This window comes from Bufo gargarizans, chromosome 10, assembly GCF_014858855.1.
Source record: "Bufo gargarizans isolate SCDJY-AF-19 chromosome 10, ASM1485885v1, whole genome shotgun sequence".
NCBI classification, from domain to species: Eukaryota; Metazoa; Chordata; class Amphibia; order Anura; family Bufonidae; genus Bufo; species Bufo gargarizans.
The window spans coordinates 73829659-73856005 of record NC_058089.1 but is presented as its reverse complement, the minus strand read 5'-3'; the positions used below and the strand labels follow the sequence as shown (position 1 = coordinate 73856005).

The 26347-nt window shown below is 43.6% G+C and overlaps 1 protein-coding gene across 1 annotated transcript in view; it reads left to right on the top strand.

Annotated features, from left to right (window-relative positions):
• The window catches only part of LOC122920530 (C-factor-like), a 52090-nt gene that overhangs the window by 6271 nt on the left and 19472 nt on the right, over window positions 1–26347 (top strand). Inside the window, exon 2 of the mRNA XM_044270105.1 lies at window positions 22753–22804. Coding sequence (XP_044126040.1) covers window positions 22753–22804 — 52 coding nt within the window. The remainder of the gene's footprint in view (window positions 1–22752; window positions 22805–26347) is intronic.

Sequence of the window (26347 nt, the reverse complement as noted above, 5' to 3'; positions counted from 1 at the left end):
AGATGGATTACACCCAAGAGTTCTTAAAGAGCTCAGTTAAGTCATTGCTGTGCCCCTGTTTATAATTTTTAAAGATTCTCTAGGTACTAATACCGTGCCAAGTGATTAGCGCAAGGCAAATGTGGTGCCCATATCTCAAAAAGGATCTAGGTCCTTCACAGGTCCTTCATTATAGACCAGTTAGTTGAACTTCTGTTGTGGACAAAATGTTTGAAGGACTCTTAAGGGACTATATACAGGAGTATGTGACTGTAAATAATATAAGTGATAACCAGCATGGGTTTACTAAGAACAGAAGTTAGACTAACCTGATTTATTTTTATGAGGAGGTGAGTAGTAGCCTGGACAGAGGGGCGGTTGGGGATGTAGTGTTTCTGGATTTTGAAAAAGCCTTTGATACTGTACCTCATAGACGTTTAATAGGTAAAGTAAGGTCTATGGGCTTGGAAAGTATCGTTTATAATTGGATTGAAAACTGGCTGAAGGACTGTGTCCCTAGTGTTGTGGTAAATGATTCCTATTCAGAATTATCCTGGGTTAAAAGTGGTGTACCCCAAGATTCAGTGCTACGCCCTCTATTATTTATTTATTAAGGATATCGAGGATGGGATTAATGGCACCATTTCTATTCTTGCAGATGACACCAAGCTATGTAGTACTGTACAGTCTATGGAAGATGTCCATAAACTACAAGCCGACTTGAACAGTCTGAATGATTGGGCATCAACCTAGCAAATGAGGTTCAATGTGGATAAATGTAAAGTTATGCATTTTGGTAGCAATAATCTCTGTGCTTCATATGTCTTAGGTGATGTAACACTGGGAGAGTCGCTTATAGAAAAGAATTTGAGTGTCTTTGTAGATGGTAGATTAAATAACAGCATACAATATCAATCAGGTGCTTCTAAGGCCACCAGGATATTGTCATGCATTAAACGAAGCATCGACTCGCGGGGCCAGGATGTAATATTACCACTTTACAAAACGTTGGTTCGGCCTCATCTGGAATATGCAGTTCAGTTCTGGGCACCAGTCCATAGAAAGGACGCTCTGCAGCTGGAAAAAGTACAGAGGAGAGCGACTGATAAGAGGCATGGAGGGTCTTAGTTATGAAGAAAGATTCAAATAATTTTATTTAGTCTTGAAAAGAGACGCATAAGGGGGAACATGATTAACCTATATAAATGGGCCATACAAAAAATACTGTTCCATGTAAAAGGCCCTCAAATGACAACTGGAGAAGAAAAATGTCAGTCTCCAGAAGCGTCAAAGCTTCTTTACTGTAAGAACTGTGGAATAGACTCCCTCAGGACGTGGTCACAGCAGGAACAGTGGACAGTTTTAAAAAGGGTTTAGATGAATTCTTAACCACCTCAGCTCCGCTAGCTTAAACACCCTTAATGACCAGACCACTTTTTACAATTCTGCACTACACTACTTTCGCCGTTTATTGCTCGGTCATACAACTTACCACCCAAATGAATTTTACCTCCTTTTCTTCTCATTAATAGAGCTTTCATTTGGTGGTATTTCATTGCTGCTGACATTTTTACTTTTTTTGTTATTAATTTCAGTTGTAACATTTTTCAAAAAAAACTACATTTCTATATAAATTTGTCTCTAAATGTATTGTTCTACATGTCTTTGATAAAAAAAATGGTTTGGGTAAAAGTTATAGCGGTTACAAACTATGGTACAAAAATGTGAATTTCTGCATTTTGAAGCAGCTCTGACTTTCTGAGCACCTGTCATGTTTCCTGAGGTTCTACAATGCCCAGACAGTAGAAAAACCCCACAAATGACCCCATTTCGGGAAAATAGACACCCTAAGGTATTCGCTGATGGGCATAGTGAGTTCATAGAACTTTTTATTTTTTGTCACAAGTTAGCGGAAAATGATGTTGTTTTTTTTTTTTTTTTCTTACAAAGTCTCATATTCCACTAACTTGTGACAAAAAAAAAAACTTCCATGTACTCACTATGCCCATCGCGAAATACCTTGGGGTGTCTTCTTTCCAAAATGGGGTCACTTGTGGGGTAGTTATACTGCCCCAGCATTTTAGGGGCCCTAATGCGTGAGAAGTAGTTTGAAATTGAAATGTGTAAAAAATGCCCTGTGAAATCCTAAAGGTGCTCTTTAGAATGTGGGCCCCTTTGCCCACCTAGGCTGCAAAAAAGTGTCACACATGTGGTATCGCCGTACTCAGAAGAAGTAGGGCAATGTGTTTTGGGGTGTATTTTTACATAAACCCATGCTGGGTGAGAGAAATATCTCTAAAAGTCAACTTTTCCCATTTTTCTTTTTATACAAAGTTGTCATTTGACACAGATATTTATCTCACCCAGCATGGGTATATGTAAGAAGACACCCCAAAACACATTGCCCAACTTCTCCTGAAAACGGCGATACCACATGTGTGACACTTTTTTGCAGCCTAGATGCGCAAAGGGGCCCAAATTCCTTTTAGAAGGGCATTTTTAGGCATTTGGATTCCAGACTTCTTCTCATGCTTTAGGGCCCCTAAAATGCCAGGGCAGTATAAATACCCCACATGTGACCCCATTTTGGAAAGAAGACACCCCAAGGTATTTTGTGATGGGCATAGTGAGTTCATGGAAGTTTTTTATTTTTTGCCACAAGTTAGTGGAATATGAGACTTTGTAAGAAAAAAAAAGAAAAAATCATTTTCCGCTAACTTGGGACAAAAATTAAAAACTTCAATTAACGCACTATGCCCATCAGTGAATACCTTAGGGTGTCTTCTTTCCAAAATGGGGCCATTTGTGGGGTGTACTGCCCTGGCATTTGAGGGTCTCCTCAATCATTACATGTATGGCCAGCATTAGGAGTTTCTGCTATTCTCCTTATATTGAGCATACGGGTAATGAGATTTTTTTTTTCCGTTCAGCCTCTGGGCTGAAAGAAAAAATGAACGGCACAGATTTCTTCATTCGCATCGATCAATGTGGATGAAAAAATCTCTGCCCAAAAAAAAAGGAGGGGAAAGGCGTCTGCCAGGACATAGGAGCTTCGCCCAACATCCATACCCACTTAGCTCATATGCCCTGGCAAACCCGATTTCTCCATTCACATCAATCGATGTGGATGAAAAAATCATTGCCGTGTTTTTTTTTTCATATACAAAGTGTTTGCCAAAGCATATGAACACCACCGCCCCCTCAGCTCATAAGCCTCGGCAAACATATATTTTTTACTGCAGAGGAGAAATCTCGTCTTACAGCGCCGCATACACCGACTTTTGTGTAATCTGACAGCAGTGTAATGCTTCTGTCAGAATGCGCTGGTTCATCGGTTGGTCCACCTAGAAGGTGGAAAAAAAAAAAAAAAAAAAACAGGCCGTAACGCAATAAATTTATTAACGTGAACTTTATAATAACATTTGAACAGAACATTAACTTTATTTAACTTTTGGAACAGAACATTAACTTTTTTGCTTATCTGTGATTTTTTTAATTTGTTTTTTTTACCTTTTATATAGGACAAACCTCTCCTTCCCCATGGGACAATGTGCAAAGCACAAATCGCCTAGAGATGTGGCGAAGTACATTATGCACTTTGTCCCAGGTGAAAGGAGAGGTTTGCAGCAGCTCTGTGTGAAAGGGCCCAAATAGCCCTGTGTGCCTGTCCTGTGAAACGCAATCCCTATGCTAAGTGTACCTGTGTGTGGTACTTCCGGAAACACTCCCCTAAGCATAGGGCAGGGTGGTCAGGGCAGTCAGGACAGAAATAGCAGGTGTCACGCCTTATTCCACTCCTGCCACAGACGCAACATTTTTTTCGGGGTGGCGGTCGGTTTGAGGTACCAGCAACGACACTGGGGAAATGTCGCTCGTGTAGACGGCTCACTACACTAGTGGATGGGGCCACGGAACCTCCTGGATACAGGAGGTTCTCGATGATCTCGTCCTGAAATTTGAGGAAGGATCCTGTTCTCCCAGCCTTACTGTAGAGAACAAAACTATTGTACATAGCCAATTGAATTAGGTATACAGACACCTTCTTATACCAGCGTCTGGAGCCAACATCTGGTCATTGAAATCCACCCCTCCCATGAGCGAATTATAGTCGTGGACACAGAGGGACTTTTCAATGACACTGGTTGCTCGTTCAATTTGGATTGTCGTGTCTGCGTGAATGGAGGAGAGCATGTAAACGTGACACTTGTCTCTCCATTTCACCGCGAGCAGTTCTTGGTTACACAAGGTAGCCCTCTCCCCCCTTGCAAGATGGGTGGTAACGAGCCATTGGGGGAAGCCCTGGCGACTAGGTCGCGCGGTGCCACAGCAGCCAATCTGTTCTAGAAACAAATGCCTGAAGAGGGGCACACTTGTGTAGAAATTGTCCACATAAAGATGGTACCCCTTGCCAAATAAGGGTGACACCAAGTCCCAGACTGTCTTCCCACTGCTCCCCAGGTAGTCAGGGCAACCGACCGGCTCCAGGGTCTGATCTTTACCCTCATTGATCCAAAATTTGTGGGTATAGCCTTTGGCCCTTTCATAGAGCTCATACAATTTGACCCCATACCGGGCACGCTTGCTTGGGATGTATTGTTTGAAGCCAAGGCGCCCGGTAAAATGTATAAGGGACTCGTCTACGCAGATGTTTTGCTCAGGGGTATACAAATTTGCAAATTTGGTGTTGAAGTAGTCTATGAGGGGCCGAATTTTGTGGAGCCGATCAAAAGCTGGGTGGCCTCTGGGACGAGAGGTGCTGTTGTCGCTATAGTCCAGGAAACGCAGGATGGTCTCAAATTGTGTCCTGGACATGGCAGCAGAGAACATGGGCATGTGATGAATTGGGTTCGTGGACCAATATGACCGCAATTCATGCTTTTTTCTTAGGCCCATGTTGAGAAGAAGGCCCAGCAAAATTTTAAATTCGGAAACTTGGACGGGTTTCCACCGGAAAGACTGGGCATAAAAGCTTCCCGGGTTGGCGGCTATAAATTCAGTGGCATATCGGTTTGTTTCTGCCACAACTAAGTCCAAGAGCTCCGCAGTCAAGAACAGCTCAAAAAACCCTAGTGCCGAACCGATCTGAGCTGTCTCAACCCGAACTCCAGACTGGGCGGTGAAAGGGGGAAATACTGGTGTGGCTGAAGTTGGGGGCTGCCAATCAGGGTTTGCCAGCACCTCAGGGACTCTAGGGGCTATACAGGCCTGTCTGTGCGGTGGCTGCAACGGGGTAACTACTGCACGTGCCACCGTACCAGCTTCAACTGCCCTTCTGGTGCTCGCCACTTCACCATGTTGTACGGCAGTGCTGGTACTAGGTCCAGGATGGGCTGCGCTGCTGGTGTATGCCTCACCACGTAATCCAACAGCGCCAGCCCCACTCTGCTGCCCTTGAAGTGGACCTGTCGTCTAGCAACATGGGGCCGGGTACGCCTGGTGGTATCAGGGACCTCAACCTCCTCGTCCGAACTTTGGGTCAGACTGCCACTGCTTTCTACAGGTTCATATTCTGACCCGCTGGATTCATCAGATGAGGGTTCCCATTCCTCATCCGACTGGGTCAGAAGCCTGTAGGCATCTTCAGAAGAATACCCCTTATTTGCCATTTGGTCAACTAAATTTAGGGGGTATTCCCTGAGACTATCCAAGAAAAAAAGCAAGCCTGTCTTACAAATGGGAGGTTAGCGAAGTACCGGAGGCCGCTGCGATTGATAAAAAATATCAAAACTGATTTTTATTTTTTTATCGCCGCAGCGCTTGTAAAGTGATTGTGCAGTGATAAAAAATAAATAAAAATGTTGTCACTGCGGCGGGGCAGGCGTGGGTGAACACACGTGTGGGCGACCGATCAGGTCTGATCGGGCAAACACTGCGTTTTGGGTGGAGGGCGAGCTAAGGTGACACTAATACTATTATAGATCTGACTGTGATCAGTTCTGATCACTTACAGATACTATAAAAGTACAAATGCTGATTAGCGATACGCTAATCAGCGAATCAGTGACTGCGGTGCGGTGGGCTGGGCGCTAACCGACGCTAACTACCTAACCAAGGGGCCTAAACTATCCTAAAACCTAACAGTCAATACTAGTGGGAAAAAAAGTGACAGTTTACACTGATCACTTTTTTCCCTTTCACTAGTGATTGACAGGGGCGATCAAGGGGTTAATTGGGATGATGGGGGGTGATCTGGGGCTAAGTGTTGTGTCTTGTGTACTCACTGTGAACTGTGCTCCTCTGCTGGAACCAACCGACGAAAAGAACCAGCAGCGGAGCATAGAAGCCATTTAACCCATTATATTTATAAATATAAGGTGTTATATGGCTTCTGATTCGTTTTTTTGAAAATCATCAGCCTGCCAGCGACTATCATTGGCTGTTAGGCTGATGACGATCTTGTCCTTTAACTTTTGCCGGCCCGCGATGCGCATGCGCGGGCCGGCTCTGCCCGAAATCTCACGTCTCGCGAGATGACGCACCGGCACGTCCAGGAGGAATAACAGGGCCGCTGCAAAGACGCAATCCTGCGTACGGCAGTCCTGTAGTGGTTAAACAACATTAATGCTTATAAAAACGTGTAGAAATCAGAGTCTCACTTCCTTCTAGGATTCGCCTCCCACCTATCCACTGGTTGAACTTGATGGACTTATGTCCTTTTTCAACCATATTAACTATGTAACTATGTAGCATGTGCCAAAGGTCGCGTGTCATATGACCTGAGTAAGCATGACTGTAAGCGATCTGCAGTTTTAAAGGAATGTGCAGGATCTCTTTTTTATAGATATATACACATGTAGATAGTGGAAGTCATTTATGAAGACTGCATTTTCACGCTAGTCTTTGTTTCCCCCTGCACTGGCAGAGAGAGGTCCTAATTTATGACAAGGCACAGGCCTCATCTTAATGCCAGACAAACACAAGCGAGTTGAATCCGAAGAACTGCTAACGTGTCAGTGAGAGGTCCCGTTATGGTCTCCGCTCCACTGACAGGATTGTACATCATTATACTGTTTTATAATGTTGTGTAAGGCCTCATGCACACGACCGTTGTGTGCATCCGTGTCCGTTGTTCCGTTTTCCGTGATTTTCTGCGTACCCATTGACTTTCAATGGGTCCGTTGAAAACTCGGAAAATGCACCGTTTGTCATTCGTGTCCGTGATCCGTGTTTCTGTCCGTCAAAAAAATAAGACCTGTCCTATTTTTTTTGACAGACAACGGTTCACGGACCCATTCAAGTCAATGGGTCCGTGAAAAAACACAGAGGCACACAAGATTTCAATCCGCGTCCGTGATCCGCGTCCGTAGGCTACTATAGCACAGACGGATCCGCAGATCCGTCTGCATACAGCTTTTTCAGAGCTGAGTTTTCACTTTGTGAAAACTCAGATCTGACAGTATATTCTAACACAGAGGCGTTCCCATAGTGATGGGGACGCTTCAAGTTAGAATATACTAAGAACTGTGTACATGACTGCTGCCTGGCAGCATCCGATCTCTTACAGGGGGCTGTGATCCTCATAATTAACCCTTCAGGTGCTGCACCTGAGGGGTTAATTGTGCGTATCATAGCTCCCTGTAAGAGATCAGGTGCTGCCAGGCAGGAGGGGGCAGACCCCCCTCCCTCCCCAGTTTTGAATTAATTGGTGGCCAGTGCGGCCCCCTCCCCCAGCCCCCCTCCCCTGTATTAAATGCATTGGTGGCCAGTGCGGCCCCCCCTCCCCTGTATTAAATTCATTGGTGGCCAGTGCGGCCCCCCCCCGGGCCCCCCCTCCCTCCCTCCCCTGTATTAAATTCATTGGTGGCCGGTGCTACTGCAGTCCTGGTTGCCATGGTTACTTAGCAATTTTAGGAGCATTATACTTACCTGCGCTGTCTGTGACAGGCCGGGCGCTCCTCCTACTGGTAAGTGACAGATCTGTGCTATAAGCAATGCGCCGCACAGACCTTTCACTTACCAGTAGGAGGAGCGCCCGACTGGTCACAGACAGCGCAGGTAAGTATAATGCTTCTAAAATTGCTAAATAACCATGGCAACCAGGACTGCAGTAGCATCCTGGTTGCCATGGTTACCGATCTAAGCCCCAGCGATTAAACTGGGACTCCGATCGGAACTCTCCGCTGCCACCAATGATGGGGGGGGGGGAGAGGGGAGGACACACTGGCCACCAATGAATTTAATAAAGGGGGGCCGCACTAGCCACCAATGAATTTAATACAGGGGAGGGAAGCCGGGGGGGGGGGAGCGCACTGGCAACCAATGAATTTAATACAGGGGAGGGAGGGGGGGCCGCACTGGCCATTAATTTATTTAATACAGGGGAGGGAGGGGGGGCCACACTGGCCACCAATGAATTTAATACTGGGGAGGGAGGGGGGCTGCCCCCTGCTGCCTGGCAGCACCTGATCTCTTACAGGGGGCTGTGATCCGCACAATTAACCCCTCAGGTGTGGCACCTGAGGGGTTAATTGTGTGGATCACAGCCCCCTGTAAGAGATCGGATGCTGCCAGACAGCAGGGGGCAGTCATGTCCACAGTTCTTAGTATATTCTAACTTGAAGCGTTCCCATCACCATGTGAACGCCTCTGTGTTAGAATATACTGTCGGATCTGAGTTTTCACGATGTAACTCAAATCCGATGGTATATTCTAACATAGAGGCGTTCCCATGGTGATGGGGACGCTTCAAGTTAAAATATACCATTGTATTGGAGAAAACTCCGATAGGGACTCCTGACTTTACATTGAAAGTCAATGGGGGATGGATCCGTTTGCAATGGCACCATATTGTGTCAACGTCAAACGGATCCGTCCCCATTGACTTGCATTGTAAGTCAGGACTGATCTGTTTGGCTCCGCACAGCCAGGCGGACACCAAAACTACTTTTTTTTTTTACTTTCCTTCATGTCTGGTGATCCTCCAAAAATCAGGGAAGAAAAAACGGACACGGATCACGGAACAACGGAACCCTGTTTTGTGGACCGTGAAAAAATACTGTCGTGTGCATGAGGCCTAACACTTATGCCTCATTCACATGTCCTTTTTTTTTCTCTCTCCATGCATCATCCTTGTGTCACGGACACTGCACAGCTGAAAATTAATTTGCATAGCATCTCCTCCTAAGGCCTCATGCACACTAACGTATTTTCATTCCGTGTCCGTTCTGTTTTTTTTGCATATACAGAACCATTCATTTCAATGGGTCCGCAAAAAAAACGGAAGGTACTCCATGTGTGTTCCGTTTCCGTATTTCCGTTCCGTTGTGTTTCTGTTCCCATTTTGTAGTTCTGCAACAAATCTCTGTATGGTTTCCGTATGCGATCCATTGTGGATCGCAAACAGAAACAAGATTTTTGATCATTAATGTGTTTTAACAGTATACACATGGGCAAAGTAAGCATGGATCCGCCAAAAAAAACTGATTACCTACGGATGTGTTCCGTCTGAATTCTGTATTTTTTGCAGACCCATTGACTTGAATGGAGCCACGGATCGTTATTTGTGGGCAATAATAGAACATGTTCTATCTTTCAGCAGAACGGCTATATGGAAATATACAGAAACTGAATGCATTTTTTTTTTTGCGGAACCATTTAAATCCAAACGAAATCCTCAAAAATGAAACGAAAAGAAAAAAGCGTTTGTGTGCTAGAGGCCTAAGGGTTACAGAGCATTATAAATCGGTGTTGTGCGATTCTGTCAGAGGAGCAGAGGTCAGAACTGGACCCCTCACTGAAACAAGCTGTGGGGTACATTTACTAATGTACTTACAACACTTTTAGATGTAAAAAGTGTTGCAAGTCCCCCTTTCTGTCAGCCATGCAACACAATTTTGGCAAATTTTACTTACAATTACTTTCCAGGCGCAAACAGATAAAATAAAAGGGATAAAATACAGAATATTGGCTTACTGAGATGCAGCAGTTATATTCCGGCTGAGGGGACAGCTGAGGATACGGGCAGTCACTCCAAACGATGTGGATCACCAAAATGGCTGACGCCTAACTGTTCCTTACCACCCATTTTATCCCACCTCTGCCGAGGGGTGGGCCGTGATGGAACCTCCCTCCTTGCGGTCCGGCCTTTTGGGACAGCTGAGATTATTCAGGTTTTTGCCCCCACCTTCCCAAACGGCTGACCGATGTGGCAATATGAATCACAGCAATTCCTCGCCGTATGACAGGGACTGTGGGTACAGGTATGATCCCATAATCTGACACCAAATATGATCGGGTTATGATTTACAGAAGGTCATATCCTGAATACCAAGAAATATCTCCTGTCCAGTACTGGTCTGGATTCTCCCCGAAGCCCATGTCAGGCTGAACACAATTACCAGGGTTCTGAGGATGTGGCTTAGATCAGAGTTAAGGCTTCTGATATTATTTCATCCACCTACTGAATGGATTATGCAGGACGCCGCCCTGCAGGGTATTGCGATGTGAGGTCACGGTTAATGGGCAAGCGAGGGTTACTCACAGTTTGTATGGAGACCCTGGGCAGGCATACAGCAGTGATAGAGAGGCTGGCACAGGGGTCCTCTGGGGCACACTCTGTATATAGGGACCAGGCCTGATGGTGGATGAGGTGCCCTGGATGTTGCAGGTGTTTAATGTGCCTAGGGCAAGGTCCCTTTAAGGTTCATGATGCCAGTGCTTGTAACGGTGGCACACCGATTTATAGTTGTAATAAGTGAGGAACACAGGTTGTGGTGAACCAAACTTTTCTTTACTGGAAACAGTAAACAACTTTATACAGTTTGCTGTAAGCACAGTTCCATATAGCAGGTTCACATCACAAGCAGGCTTTCATATCAACGGCAGGTATAATGTTCTTTGCAAGATACTCAGAGGGTAACAACATTACACACAGATCAGGCTGTACCTTCTCCTCAGAAATACTGTACACTGTTCCTAAGAACTCCTGTCTGTTGTTATCCCAAGGCCCGGACGCCCAAATGCTGGCTTTTATCCGTGGTAACAATATTCCTCCGGTATATATCCCCTGCTTTAAGTTAATAGTACTTCTGCCCTTCAGCTTACTTGACTAGCTGGAACACTGGCTCTGCTCTGCTTGTGGGAACTGCAGGTTTTCTCCCAGGAGGCAAACTCTTCTCTTGGGGTGAATCCTCTGAGCTAACTGAGGCTCAGGAACTTCAGGAAGGCTGGAATCCTCCCCTAGCCTCCTGGTGGCAACTAGAAACCTGGGCTGTCTAGCTGCGTGTCAGGAGGAGTCCCTCAGCTTCTCTCTGGCTGGTGCCCTCTCACTTCTGTCTCTCCACAGACTCCTGACTACACAGACTAACTCCTCCCTGTCTGGGCTTGAATACATATACTAGGGGCTCCCTATCTCCCTCTAGTGTCTAGGATGAATAACTGCACCCTTATAGGCCTGCTGCACAGCTAACAGGGGAGAATACACATAAATACATATTAAAATGCATTGAAATGGACTGAGAAATACACTGCCACTGTCCCTTAGGAGTAGGAGGACAACGTGGCCCAATTGACCCTTGTGTAGTGCCCACATTTACCTAGTGGGACACTACACTTATACCACCTGCTGGGTTAGAAGTCACAATGTCTGGAGTTTGTTCTGCATTTTAAGTGGCCCATTCCAGGTCTTCATTAGTATGCCCATATGGCTTGTAAGTCATAGGCCAGTGCTAAATGAAGTTTCCTCTGAGAATGTGGAGTTTCTTCACCTTTTGTAGACAGGTTGGCACCCACAGGCACAATTTGCCTGTTCTTAATAGTGCAAAGACATGGCCATACAATCACCTATTGATAATGCAAGTTTAGGAAAATCTAAAATCTGTCTACCTCAGATTTTGTTACAGCTAGTTTTAGACAAAATGTCACCGTGGACAAAAGTACAAGTGGGGCCCCATATTCTGAAGTATTGCACTATCCATCACATGGCAATACACGGCATATATGCCCATATCTGCATTAAAGCTTTATCATAAATATAAATATTAATAAAACATTAATAAATACATGTAAAATGATAAAATGGCCATGACCTGTTTATTAAAAACCAAACTTTAATACACCAAAATGAGCCTAGTCATAAACTCTGACTCAACCAAACTTTAACCACCCTCTTTAAGACTACGGCCAAAACCACAAAACAAGGGCAGGTGGGGGGGAAGAAGGTGCAAAGGGTCCGGCTCCACGGGCAGGTGCAGGCAAACGGCAAAACCAGACTGCAGAGCTCAAACAGTTATAGCCCCAACACTCTACCCCTCCACCAATTAGACCCCTGTTACCAGGGTCCAGGTAACCCTACCCGGAACCCTGGAACACAATAGGTCAATCAAATTGACCAATTAAGGAGAATCACCGGGTAGAATCAAGATTCTGCCCAGTGATCCCTCTCAAGAGCGGGACCATTTTCCCTCCAAAACTCAGACTAAAAATATCACTGAGCAGAAAAAAACATTCAGCCAGTGATAGACTTTAAGAGCCAGGCAATGCCAGTATTGCCATGGGTCTCCCTCCATGGCAATACACGGCATATATGCCCATACCTGCATTGAGGCCTCAATATAAATATTAATAAAACATTCATAAATACACGGACCAAAGAGCGGAGATAAAAACCAAACTTTAATATACCAAAATGAGCCTAGTCATAAACTCCAACTCAACCAAACTTTAATTATACATCAGAGTCCATCCCTTCACGGCATAACTATCCATAACCACCCATCAGCCTTCAAGAAAGCGACAAGGGCCCCACCCACAGCTATTTCAACCATAGCCTGCAGGTTGATGTTAAAAATGTCAAAACCAATATCCGACAAATGAATACCATCCTGAAAAAAAACAGACCTGCCTTTCCACTCTCTAGATCCATGCCTGAAAGTGAAACCCCATAGTAATGGCATAAAATGTGACATGACCCTATTAATTCTCTTCCTGACTTTATCTTTAAACATTAAAGCCGGGAAAACTCTCCAACACCACCTGTTAAAAAAAAATAAAAAATCTGAAAAAATTAGCCTTGTTTTAGGAAAAAGGTGACAAAAATCCATCATTGTCTTCTTCATCTGAAAAATTAAGTCCATGGTTTCTTCACAACCGACGTCGTTACCTCCTAAATGAATAATCATTCTGTCCAGACTGGGAAAAACATCATGTAAATGCAAAACAAGATCTATCAAACCTGACCAACGCAGCCCTCAAACTCCAGCCCCGCAGATCTTGATGGCTTCTGCAGGTAAAGACAGGTTCTCTTCATAGTAATGCTCTGCAGTCCTCCTATTAGCCCAGTGTGGCCCAGAATACAGAACGACCTGCAAAAACTAATCAAAATATTAATCAATTAACAAATGAGGCCTCACATAAATTCGATATCTATTAAAAGACCACCTACCAATATGTCTGATCACAGATTTATATAGGCCAGCCTGAGCAGCCGCAGTAGTGGCACCAATCCAAAACGAATGCGAAGAGAAAAACTGCGCATTCAAACCCAATTCCACCAAACATTTAGACAAAACTGCTCTAAATTGAAATTGCAACAAGGAAGACAAATCCTGATGTACCAGAAAAAACACCTCATTCCCCTGAGGATGAATTGCTAGATACTTCAAAACAGCATTCAATGGACATATACTCTTAGGGCTGTTTCACACGAGCGGATGCCGTGCGTGGCATCCGCTCCGTGAAAGAGTGCCAAGACCCGATGCAGACTGCAGAGGCACGGAGCATTAACATGACTGATAATGCTCCGTGCCTCTCTGTGACCTCTTTACTACGAAATCACAGTCTGCATCGGGTCTTTGCACTCTTTCACGGAGCGGATGCCACGCACGGCATCCGCTCGTGTGAAACAGCCCTTATCCGCAATAGCACCTATCTTCAAATGACAGCCACTGGCCACCTGATCAGTTTTAGATCTTGCAATAAAGATAAAGAAGAAACCGAAACATGCTGCAAAGCTAAACCTACCATATCAAAGCAAGAGCGAGGTAATAACTCACCAATACGCAAAGCCCCAAAAAATTATATAATAAATGCTGTACAAAATAAAGATGCTTTAAACCGCGAAAAACAAACGGAACTAGTAATGCTACAGAACTTTACCAAGAAATCCGGGGAGATGAGATGCTTATCTGATGGGAGGTGTCCTATCGATTTGTAACCCTTCAGCAACTGTTTGATAAAAATAAAATAAAATAAATGACCTAGACCCAAATATGTTAAGGAAAAAGGATACACCAGCTAAGATTCTATAGACAGAACTGTGCGCCAATCCCTCCCCAAGCAAAAAGACAATGCCATATGCTCATCTATCAATAAAGGTGACACTGATTGATTCCAGCTCTTCCAGACAGACGGGTAACCCTTCCATGTCGATGTTGCAACCGAACGACTCAATAACTTCAAGGCTACGACAAAATCAGCCCCACAAGTGCTCTGGACAAGGAATCCCGCAAGCATCGGCCGATGGAGCCAAAATGTGAAAACGATTCATCTGAAAATGGGACAAGGCACCAGCAATTTCATTATTAACACCTGAAATATGCGCTGCCTTAATCCAAACGTTCAATTTTAGGCAAAGCAAAACTAAATGCCGTAAGAGTTTTATCACCAGTGGACTCTTGAAAGATAGCAAACATAACTCCTTTATTGTCAGTATGCAAACTAATGTGTGTTCCGAAAATAATGACCCCAAAGCACTAAAGCTACTACTACCCGAAAAAGCTCCAATAAAATCAAATTACCTGACACTGAATTAGAAACCCATGAATGATGCCAAGCCGACGCACACCAATGACCGTCCCGGAATGCACCAAAGCCAGCACTAACAGCTGTGTCTGCGAACAAGTTCAATTGTGCTGCATCCACAAAATCCTCCTGCCACAAGGACCTGCCATTAAAATCCTGCAAAAAAACTGCCAAACTAGCAGATCATCCTTCATATCCTTAGTCAAAGACGCATGCAAGCGAGGATTCCGCAAACCAGAAATCAGAAACGACAATTGCCTACCAAAGACTTGCCCCATAGGCATAACTATAAAACAAAATGCTAACAAACCCAATAATTACTAAATTTCCTTTACCGTAACACCATGACGAGACAAAAACTCTTAGGGCTCATGCACTCGACCGTATGCCCTCCGAGACATACGGACTGTGAGCGGGCCATATGTCCACTGAATGCCATTGCAGACAAAACTGACTGTACTTGCGTGCAAAACCATCAGCTTTTTCCTACACAGATCTGGACACAATCCGTATCGTTTGTTTGAAAGGGACCTTGGGGCTCATTTTTTGTGCAGTGATGTGTAGGTTTTTTTGTATACCATTTCAGAGTGTGTATGCCTTTTTTATCACTTATTCTATTTTTTGGGGAGGTGAAGTGACCAAAAAACTGCAAATAGCACATTATTTTTTTTTTTCATTATGCCATTCATGGTACATGATACATTATTTTATATATTAATAGTTCAGGCATTATGGGACGTGTGAGTCTACTTTCACACTGGCGTTTTGGCTTTCCGTTTGTGAGATCTGTTCAGGGCTCTTGCAAGCGGTCCAAAACGGATCAGTTTGCATTCTAATGCATTCTGAATGGAAAAGGACCCGCTCAGAATGCCTCAGTTTGCATCAGTTCAGTCTCCATTACGCTTTGGAGACGGACACCAAAACTCTGCTTGCAGCATGTCCGTCTAATGAAACTGAGCCAAACATTTCTGGCACACAATGTAAGTCAATGGGGACGGATCCGTTTTCTCTGACACAATCTGGCACGATAAAAAATGGATCCGTCCTCCATTGACTTTCAATGGTGTTCAAGACGGATCCGTCTTGACTATGTTAAAAGATAATACAAAAGGTTCTGAACAGATGCATACGGTTGTATTATCTGAAAAGTATATATAATTTTATTGTATTTAGATTTTTTTTTTTTATACATACATTTTATACAAACATTGTACAGACAACATCTGCACGTCAAATAATAAAACATAATAGAAAAAAATAAAATATGAAATGAAAAATATCCCTGCAATTTCAAGATATCATCATGGTATACGTGAGCCCTTAATGCAAACCATATGCAGTGAGAAGTAAGGGTAAGATATATATATATACAGTGGGATGCGAAAGTTTGGGCAACCTTGTTAATCGTCATGATTTTCCTGTATAAATCGTTGGTTGTTATGATGAAAAATTTCAGTTAAATATATCATATAGGAGACACACACAGTGATATTTGAGAAGTGAAAAGAAGTTTATTGGATTTACAGAAAGTGTGCTATAATTGTTTAAACAAAATTAGGCAGGTGCATACATTTGGGCACTGTTGTCATTTTATTGATTCCAAAACCTTTAGAACTAATTATTGGAACTCAAATTGGCTTGGTAAGCTCAGTGACCCCTGACCTACATACACAGGTGAATCCAATTATGAGAAAGAGTATTTAAGGGGGTCAATTGTAAGTTTCCCTCCTCTTTTAATTTTCTCTGAAGAGTAGCAACATGGGGGTTTCAAAACAACTCTCAAATGACCTGAAGACAAATATTGTTCACCATCATGGTTTAGGGGAAGGATACAGAAAGCCGTCTCAGAGATTTCAGCTGTCTGTTTCCACAGTTAGGAACATATTGAGGAAATGGAAGACCACAGGCTCAGTTCAAGTTAAGGCTCGAGGTGGCAGACCAAGACAAATCTTTGCTAGACAGAAGCGACGAATGGTGAGAACAGTCAGAGTCAACCCACAGACCAGCACCAAAGACCTACAACATCATCTTGCTGCAGATGGAGTCACTGTGCATCGTTCAACCATTCGGCGCACTTTACACAAGGAGATGCTATATGCGAGAGTGATGCAGAGGAAGCCTTTTCTCTGTCCACAGCACAAAAAGTGCCGCTTGAGGTGGGCTAAAGCACATTTGGACAAGCCAGCTTCATTTTGGAATAAGGTGCTGTGGACTGATGAAACTAAAATTGAGTTATTTGGCCATAACAAGGGGCGTTATGCATGGAGGAAAAAGAACACAGCATTCCAAGAAAAACACCTGCTACCTACTGTAAAATATGGTGGTGGTTCCATCATGCTATGGGGCTGTGTGGACAGTGCAGGGACTGGGAATCTTGTCAAAGTTGAGGGACGCATGGATTCCACTCAGTATCAGCAGATTCTGGAGACCAATGTCCAGGAATTTGTGACAAAGCTGAAGCTGCGTCGGGGCTGGATCTTTCAACAAGACAACGACCCTAAACACTGCTCAAAATCCACTAAGGCATTTATGCAGAGGAACAAGTACAAAGTTCTGGAATGGCCATCTCAGTCCCCAGACCTGAATATAATGGAAAATCTGTGGTGTGACTTAAAGAGAGCTGTCCATGCTTGGAAGCCATCAAACCTGAATGAACTAAAGATGTTTTGTAAAGAGGAATGGTCCAAAATACCTTCAACCAGAATCCAGACTCTCATTGGAACCTACAGGAAGCGTTTAGAGGTTGTAATTTCTGCAAAAGGAGGATCTACTAAATATTGATTTCATTTATTTTTTGTGGTGCCCAAATTTATGCACCTGCCTAATTTTGTTTAAACAATTATAGCACACTTTCTGTAAATCCAATAAACTTTATTTCACTTCTCAAACATCACTGTGTGTGTCTCCTATATGATATATCTAACTGACATTTTTTATTGTAACAACCAACGTTTTATACAGGAAAATCATGACGATTAACAAGGTTGCCCAAACTTTCGCATCCCACTGTGTATATATATATATATATATATATATATATATATATAAATCCTCTAATAGATCTCAAGATCTCAGTTGCAATCTACCGAACGTGTTTTTAATTGCTCTGTCAGGTGCCATTGAGTTAGAGAGAAAGGTCTGATCACATTGTCTATTTCTTCCTCTGTAAGGAAATGCAGTAGAAAATTATTCCACCTTCCCTCAAGATTTTTCACACTCCGTTGCTTGTGCCTCTCAGCCTCCCTACGTTCCAATGCTAGCAAAGTTTTAAGTTTTGTATTACTATCTCCCCAGTGGGGGCGGCGGGTCGCAGCCAGTGTTGTAAAAGACTCTTTTTAGGCCCCTTGCAGACGAGCGTGTCCGGATGCGTTGCGGCAAACCCGCGCGTGTAGGTACCCAATTGCAGTCAGTTTTGACTGCGATTGCATTCCGTTGTTCAGTTTTTATCACGCGGGTGCAATGCGTTTTGCACACGCGTGATAAAAAACTGAATGTGGTACCCAGACCCGAACTTCTTCATTGAAGTTCAGGTTTCGGTTCAAGGTTGTGTAGATTGTATTATTTCCCCTTATAACATGGTTATAAGGGGAAATAATGCAATCTACAATAATACAACTGATACCACAAAATAATAGCATTCTGAATACAGAATGCATAGTACAATAGGGCTGGAGGGGTTAAAAAAATAATAATAATTTTTTACTCACCTTAATCCACTTGTTTGCGCAGCCGGCATCTCTTCTGTTATTGAGGAATAGGACCTTTGACGTCACTGCGCTCATCACATGGTCCATCACATGATCTTTTACCATGGTGAAAGATCATGTGATCAGTGTAGTGACATCACCACAGGTCCTTTTTACTGTGCACAGCAAAGATGAAGACAGAAAAGAAGCCGGGCTGCGCGAGCAAGTGGATTAAGGCGAGTTAAATATATATTTATTTTTTTAACCCCTCCAGCGCTATTGTACTATGCATTCTGTATCAAGAATGCTATTATTTTCCCTTATAACCATGTTTTAAGGGGAAAAAATAAGGATCGGGTCCCCATCCCGATCGTCTCCTAGCAACCGTGCGTGAAAAATCGCACAGCATCCTCACTTGCTTGCGATTTTCACGCAGCCCCATTCACTTCAATGGGGCCTGCGTTGCGTGAAAAACGCACAATATAGAACATGCTGCGATTTTCACGCAACGCACAAGTGATGCGTGAAAATCACAGCTCATGTGCACAGCCACATAGAAATTAATGGGTCAGGATTCAGTGCGGGTGCAATGCGTTCACCTAACGCATTGCACCCGCACTGAAAACTCGCCTGTGTGAAAGGGGCCTTACTCACCATGCATATAGCAAGGAAGAGACTGGGCAAATTACTCCCCCCCCCCCCCCCCCCCCCAATAGTGAAACAGATAGGTATTGGAGGTTAGAGGTATATCCTGTTTCCAGATATCTCTGATAAATATGATGTTTATTTTTTATTATCAGAGGTATAGCGGCTCACTTGCTTGACTAACATGTATAGGTGCTCAAATTCTAAACTGACTCACCCAGTCAGAAAAGGATAAAATAAAAAGGCAAAGAATTAGACTGGCACTCTATATATGGAATCAGCAGATATAACTGACTTTGATGCAATAAATGGGTTAACGTTTATTAGACTACAAAGATTCACAATATAAAAAGGTCATATAGACAAAATTTAAGTATAAACCTAAAAATCTTTTTTAAAAAAACCTCACAAACGGAGGCGAAATGTCTAGGTCGTAAAGTGGTACAGTATAAGGTAGTGTAGGTTCCAATACCGTGTCACATGGAGATGTAATAGGGGGTCCGTGACACTCGGAGCAGGAAAGTATCAATTGTGAACCAGATACTGTACTGATAGAAGATACTCAGATATCTAGGTGAAGTGTCCAACAAATTGAAATTTGTGAATTTTAACAATTTGTTTTAAAAAATTTGTATTCTTTTTATAAATAAAAAAAAAAATTTGACTAAATTTCACCACTGTCATGAAGTAAAATATGTGACGAGAAAATAATCATAGAATGGCCAGGATAAGTAAAAGCGTTTTAAAGTGATCAATACATAAAGTGACACGTGTCAGATTTGCAAAAATCAGTCTGGTCCTTAAGGTGACAAATGGCCCGGTCCTTAAGGGGTTAAAAAATCCCTGATGGACCAAAATGACAAATTTAAAAAACATAACTTATAGGCTGATATATGAGCCATAAAATCATCACAAAAATGTAAAAAAAGATATAGAGATATATATATATATATATATATATATGTGTTTAAATCACCCCCCCTTTCCATTAGGGATCGACCGATATTGATTTTTTAGGGCCGATACCGATAATTTGTGAACTTTCAGGCCGATAGCCGATAATTTATACCGATATTCTGGGAATTTTCATTTAAAAAAATAAAATTCCTACACAAATCTGCTGAAAATTAATGTTTATTGTGAATGTGTAGTTTTGTTTTTGTAATTTTTTTTTTTCATTTATACTTAATATTTTGGTTATTTTTTGAACTTTTTTTTTTTTTTTTCTAACTTTTAGCCCCCTTAGGGACTAGAACCCTTGTCCTATTCATCCTGATAGAGCTCTATCGGGGTGAATAGGAGATCACACTGTCCCTGCTGCTCTGTGCACACAGCAGCATGGAGCTTACTATGACAGCCAGGGCTTCAATAGCGTGCTGGCTGCCATGGTAACCGATCGGAGCCCCAGGATTACACTGCTGGGGCTCCGATCGGAGGAGGAGGAGAGAGGGGATCCTGTGGCCACTGCCACCAATGATTAATACTGGAGGGGGGGCTTGGGTGGGGGGGCGCACTGCGCCACCAATGTTTTTAATGTGGGGGGCGCACTGTGCCACCAATGATTAATACTGGGGGGGGCTTGGGGGGGCGCACTGCGCCACCAATGATTAATACTGGGGGCTTGGGGGGGCGCACTGCGCCACCAATGAAGTTAAATCTCTCATTTATTCATATACAGGAGGCAGGAGCTGCAGAATGACATAGCCGGTTCCAACCTCCTATGAGCGGTAGCTGCGATCCGCGGCACCTGAGGGGTTAACCGAGGATCGCAGCTAAAGCTCATAGAGAGCTATGTGATCCTGCAGCCAGCTCCCGCCTCCTGTTCAATTTGAATGAATGAGAGATTTCTCTTCATTGGTGGCACAGTGGCCACAGCCTCTCCCCTTCTCTTGTCTCTTGTCCTCCCATTGGCTGCAGCGGCAGCACAGGGGGAGGGAGACACTGCTTCCTTCTCCCCTGTGCTGCTGAGGGAACACGGAGAGCGCTGACAGCAGCGCGATCTGTGTTCCCAATAAGTTATCGGAATATCGGCAAAATAAATGCTGATACCGATAACAGTCAAAATCCTCAATATCGGCCGATAATATCGGTAAAACCGATAATCGGTCGATCCCTACTTTCCATATATAAAATAAATGCCTAAATAAAACATCATGGGTATCACCGCAACCGAAAACGCCTATACTATTAAAACTGAGAAAAAAAATCCAAAATGGCGAACAGCGCAACGAAAAAAAGGGTCAAAATTGTCTAATTTGCCATTTTTTTTCATTGCTTCTCTTACCCAAAAGAATTTAATAAATTGTGATCAAAAAGTCACGCACACTCCAAAATTGTATCAATAAAAACTACAGATTGAGCCCCTAAACAGCTCAGTAGATATAAGTATAAAAAATGTATAGGGTCAGAATATAGTGATGTAAAACATTTTTTTTTATCACAGTTTACATTTATTTTTACACTATTTAGACATAAAGGACCTATACATATGGGGTATCGTTGTAATTGTACGGACCCAGAGAATGAAGGGCAAGGGTCAGTTTTGCCGCAATGAAATGCCGTGGGAACAAAACTAATAAAAAAGGTTGGAGGAATTGCGTTTTTCTCCAATTCCACCCCATTCCCCACTACATTTTATGCCATAGTTAATGGTGACATTAGAAAGTACAACCTGTCCCACAAAAAATAAGCCCTCAAACAGCTTGGTGACTAGAAATATAAAAATGTTATGGCTCATGAAAAATGGGGAAGAAAAATGAAAATGTTAAAATAAAAATAAAAACTCCTGTTAAATACCTCACCTTCAGGTAGCATATTACGCTGATGCCGACCGATATTGGGCAGGGGTTAACGGGGAAAATCCAGTGTACTGGCCGAGATCCCGCTGGCGCATGTGCACTGCATGGAACGATGCTGCTGCCCATAATAGTCATCACAGTGGGCGGGCGCCGGCGGGATCTCAGCCAGTATAGTGGATGACGCAAGAGGCTTACAGGGCGGGCCAGCAACAGGCTGGAGAGGGGTTATGTAAGACTAAGGCAGAGTGGCCTGGGCACTTACAGCCTGAACGCCACTACTGGGCACAGCTCTCATTTACATATGAATAAAACGGAGTTTTTGGCCCTGGTGAACAACAAAACAAAAGGACAAAGGTATTATTTGACTCCTCTATAGTTATGCTACAGCGCTATGTAAGCAGTGTATAAAGGCAAATTCTGGTGACAAACTCCCTTTACACAAGTTTGATTTTATGTAACTTTGTGACTCTATGAGGACTAATGGGGTTTTCCAAGATTTTTTTATGACCTACCCTCTGCATAGGTCATCAGTATCTGATCTGTGGGAGTCCAACACCCAGGACCCCCGCTGATCAGCTGTTTGAGAAGGCACCAATGCTCACAGTAGCGCTACTGCCAGTGCCGGTTACTTCTGAAACAACTAATCGTTGGGGGGGCCTCCTGAGTGATTAACCCTCACCGATCAGATACTAACTAGGATAGTTCAGCAGTTTAAAAAAAATCTAAGAAAACCCGTTTTTTTTATGTGTAATTCATGTTCGGTTGTTTAACATGTATTTGATTTTGGTTATACCATAAAGTGTTTTACAGTACCCTGTTTGTTAGCACAACTATGAGATTACTTTACAAATAGATAAGGAGGTTAAGGAGTCCTTAATAGAAAATATTTCATTTTTTTTCCCCAGGAATTAAGGAGTTTAGCTTCGAAGCATAGCAATATTGTGCTACTTCCTCTGGGTAAGTGAGACTAAAACATAAGTCATTAACTAACAAGCCTCTTTTATAATATATTATGGAGACATTTATTAACACCGGTGTTTTCCATGCTGGTCTCAAGTCCCTCTGCACTACAGAGGCTTTGTCCGACAGGCCATGCAACAAACTTAATTCTACACCAGCCCTTGTGCAGGCATTTCCGATGTGGAAAATGATCAATCAGTTGGAAAAGTGTTGTGAGTGGGAAAAAGTTGCAAATTTTATCACACAAATTGTGTGCGACAAAATTTGTGACCTATTTACACCACAAAAGTGACATAAATAGACTTGTAAATGTCCCACTATTTGTTTATACTTCTACCAATTCGGAATAACATGGAAACACAACTTTGTTTGGTCTAAGGTCACAAGAAGGGTCAAATTGTTTTACTTTAAAGGGTCATGAAAAATAGGACTTGTAAAGTTAACTTGGTCCACCACTGTACCCAAATAGCAAGGAGTTCTGTGGTATCCCCATATCCTTGACAGCTTCACTGTACCCCCACCTGGCCTGTCCATGACCTCTATTTCTGGATACCACAGCACTCCTTGCTATGTGGGCACAGTGGTGGACCCTGAACTAGTATCCCTGCATTCCTCATTTTAGCTCTTCTGTTACCCAGGCAGCTACATGTGGGTAGCCAGTGGTCACTTACATTTGCCTTCATTATTTTGCACAAATCACTATGAATAATGCAAAAAAGAGAATCGGGCAGCTGGATTGTGGTTCTGGTAGAAGCTCTCAATTGTTGGTGAAGAAGTATGAACCATGTTTATACAGCATTCAGAACATATAATACTCGAAAAGTCCCTTTATATAGGATGACAGCAGCAGATTGTCAGCAAGGAAGTGTTCCTTCCCGACAATCTGCTGCTTGCTAGTGGAGGAGACCACCGATCGTAGGCTACTTTCACGCTAGCGGCATGGACCGTCCTGCCGCTAGTGAACGTGTGCCCCTGGACTGCCGCTCCATCCCCATTGACTATAAAGGGGGCGGGGGCGGAGTTCCAGCGAGGCACGGCGAGAGGCTGCCGGAATAAAACTATAACATGTCCGACATTCCGGTGGCCTCTCACAGTGCACTGACGTGCCTCGCCGGAACTCCGCCCCCCGCCCCTATTATAGTCAATAGGGACCTAGCGGCAGGACGGGTCCGGCAGGCTGTTCACCCGACGGAACAGCCTGCCGGAGGTCTGTGCCACTAGTGTGAAAGTAGGCTTGCATGCAGTGATCTCCTCCTCAGTATGGGAAGGCGTGATCACTAAAATGCCATCGCTCTTTCCTATACTGACTAGTTGTTTGCCAGCAGCAGATTTTTTTTGCCAGCAAAAGTGTGTGCACTAACGATCAGATTATCCGATGAACGAGCATTTCACTAGTTCATTGGGTAATTGGTGGTACATATACACTGCCAGAAAATCGTTAATGAGGGTTTCTATAAGCGCTCATTAGCGATTATCTTTAGGATTCTCAGCCCGTGTAAAGGGCGCTTCAGGCTTCTTTCACACATGCAGCTGGTGTTCTGTCTGGCGGACAATACCAATAATCGGCCAGACAAAAAACACTGTGTGCAGCGGTTTTCGTTTGGCAGATTCTTGGCCATTATTTTCCAAGTAGTGGCCAAATCTCTGTCTGACCTCATTATAGTCAATAGGGTCTAGTAGGAAGGCTGTAACAGCCTACCGGAGTTCCCTGCCGCAAGTGTTAAACTAGCCTAAGGCCCCTTTCACACAAGCGAGTTTTCTGCGCGGGTGCAATGCGTGACGTGAGCGCATAGCACCCGCACTGAATCCTGACCCATTCATTTCAATGGTTCTGTGTACATTACTTTTGTTTGATGCATCAGTTGTGTGAAAAACGCTGCATGTTCTATATTCAGCGTTTTTCACGCAGCCTTGGACCCCTAGAAGTGAATGGGGCTTCAGTGAAAAACCCATCGCATATGGAAGCAAGTGCGGATGCGTTTTTCACTGATGGTTGCTAGGAGATGTTTGTAAACCTTCAGTTTTTTTTTATCATGCACGTGAAAAACACTTCAAAATGCATTGCACCTGCGCGGAAAAAACTAAACAACTGAACGCAATTGCAGACAAAACTGACTGAACTTGCTTGCAAAATGGTGCGAGTTTCACTGAACGCATCCGGACCTAAACAGTCACGCTCGTGTGAAAGAGGCCTAAGGGTATGGTCACACTGCACAAACACCATGCAGCCAAGAACCGCACAGCATTCTATTAACTCACTAGTAATGCTGAATTGTTAAAGGCGTTTTCTGGGCTTCTAATACTGATGACCTATCCTCAGTATAGGTCATCAATATCAGATCATCTGTATGGAGGGAAGGTTTGCGCATGCTGTCTCCCTTCTCTCTTCCTGCTCGCTAGAGATGAAAAATTTGATTTGCACCAAAGCCAATGGAGGGGAACGAGGGAACACCCACAATGCCATGCATGCAGCCGGCCAGCCCCTATGATGTCACAGCCCTATCAATAGCCTCAGCTGGATTCTGACATTTCTCAGTGTACTTAATGCAGGGAGAGACGTCAGCAGGTGCTAGGGACAGTGCTAGGAAAGACTTTATTCAATTTGCAAGTTCAGGGAAAGATTATTAAAGGTGTAGGGAAGGCATAGGGAGTCATTTTCTACACTATGAAAGGAGAACCGGGTCCAATAGGAGAGTGTACAGTCGTGGCCAAAAGTTTTGAGAATGACACAAATATTAGTTTCACAAAGTTTGCTGCTTAACTGCTTTTAGATCTTTGTTTCAGTTGTTTCTGTGATGTAGTGAAATATAATTACACGCACTTCATACATTTCAAAGGCTTTTATCGACAATTACATGACATTTATGCAAAGAGTCAGTATTTGCAGTGTTGGCCCTTCTTTTTCAGGACCTCTGCAATTCGACTGGGCATGCTCTCAATCAACTTCTGGGCCAATTCCTGACTGATAGCAACCCATTCTTTCATAATCACTTCTTGGAGTTTATTACAATTAGTGTTTTTTTGTTTGTCCACCCACCTCTTGAGGATTGACCACAAGTTCTCAATGGGATTAAGATCTGGGGAGTTTCCAGGCCATAGACCCAAAATGTCAACGTTTTGGTCCCCGAGCCACTTAGTTATTACTTTTGCCTTATGGCACGGTGCTCCATCGTGCTGGAAAATGCATTGTTCTTCACCAAACTGTTGTTGGATTGTTGGAAGAAGTTGCTGTTGGAGGGTGTTTTGGCACCATTCTTTATTCATGGCTGGGGCAAAATTGTGAGTGAGCCCACTCCCTTGGATGAGAAGCAACCCCACACATGAATGGTCTCAGGATGCTTTACTGTTGGCATGACACAGGACTGATGGTAGCGCTCACTTTTTCTTCTCCGAACAAGCCTTTTTCCTGATGCCCCAAACAATCGGAAAGAGGCTTTATCGGAGAATATGACTTTGCCCCAGTCCTCAGCAGTCCATTCACCATATTTTCTGCAGAAGATCTTCTTTGTGGCTTCTTTGCTGCCCTTCTTGACACCAGGC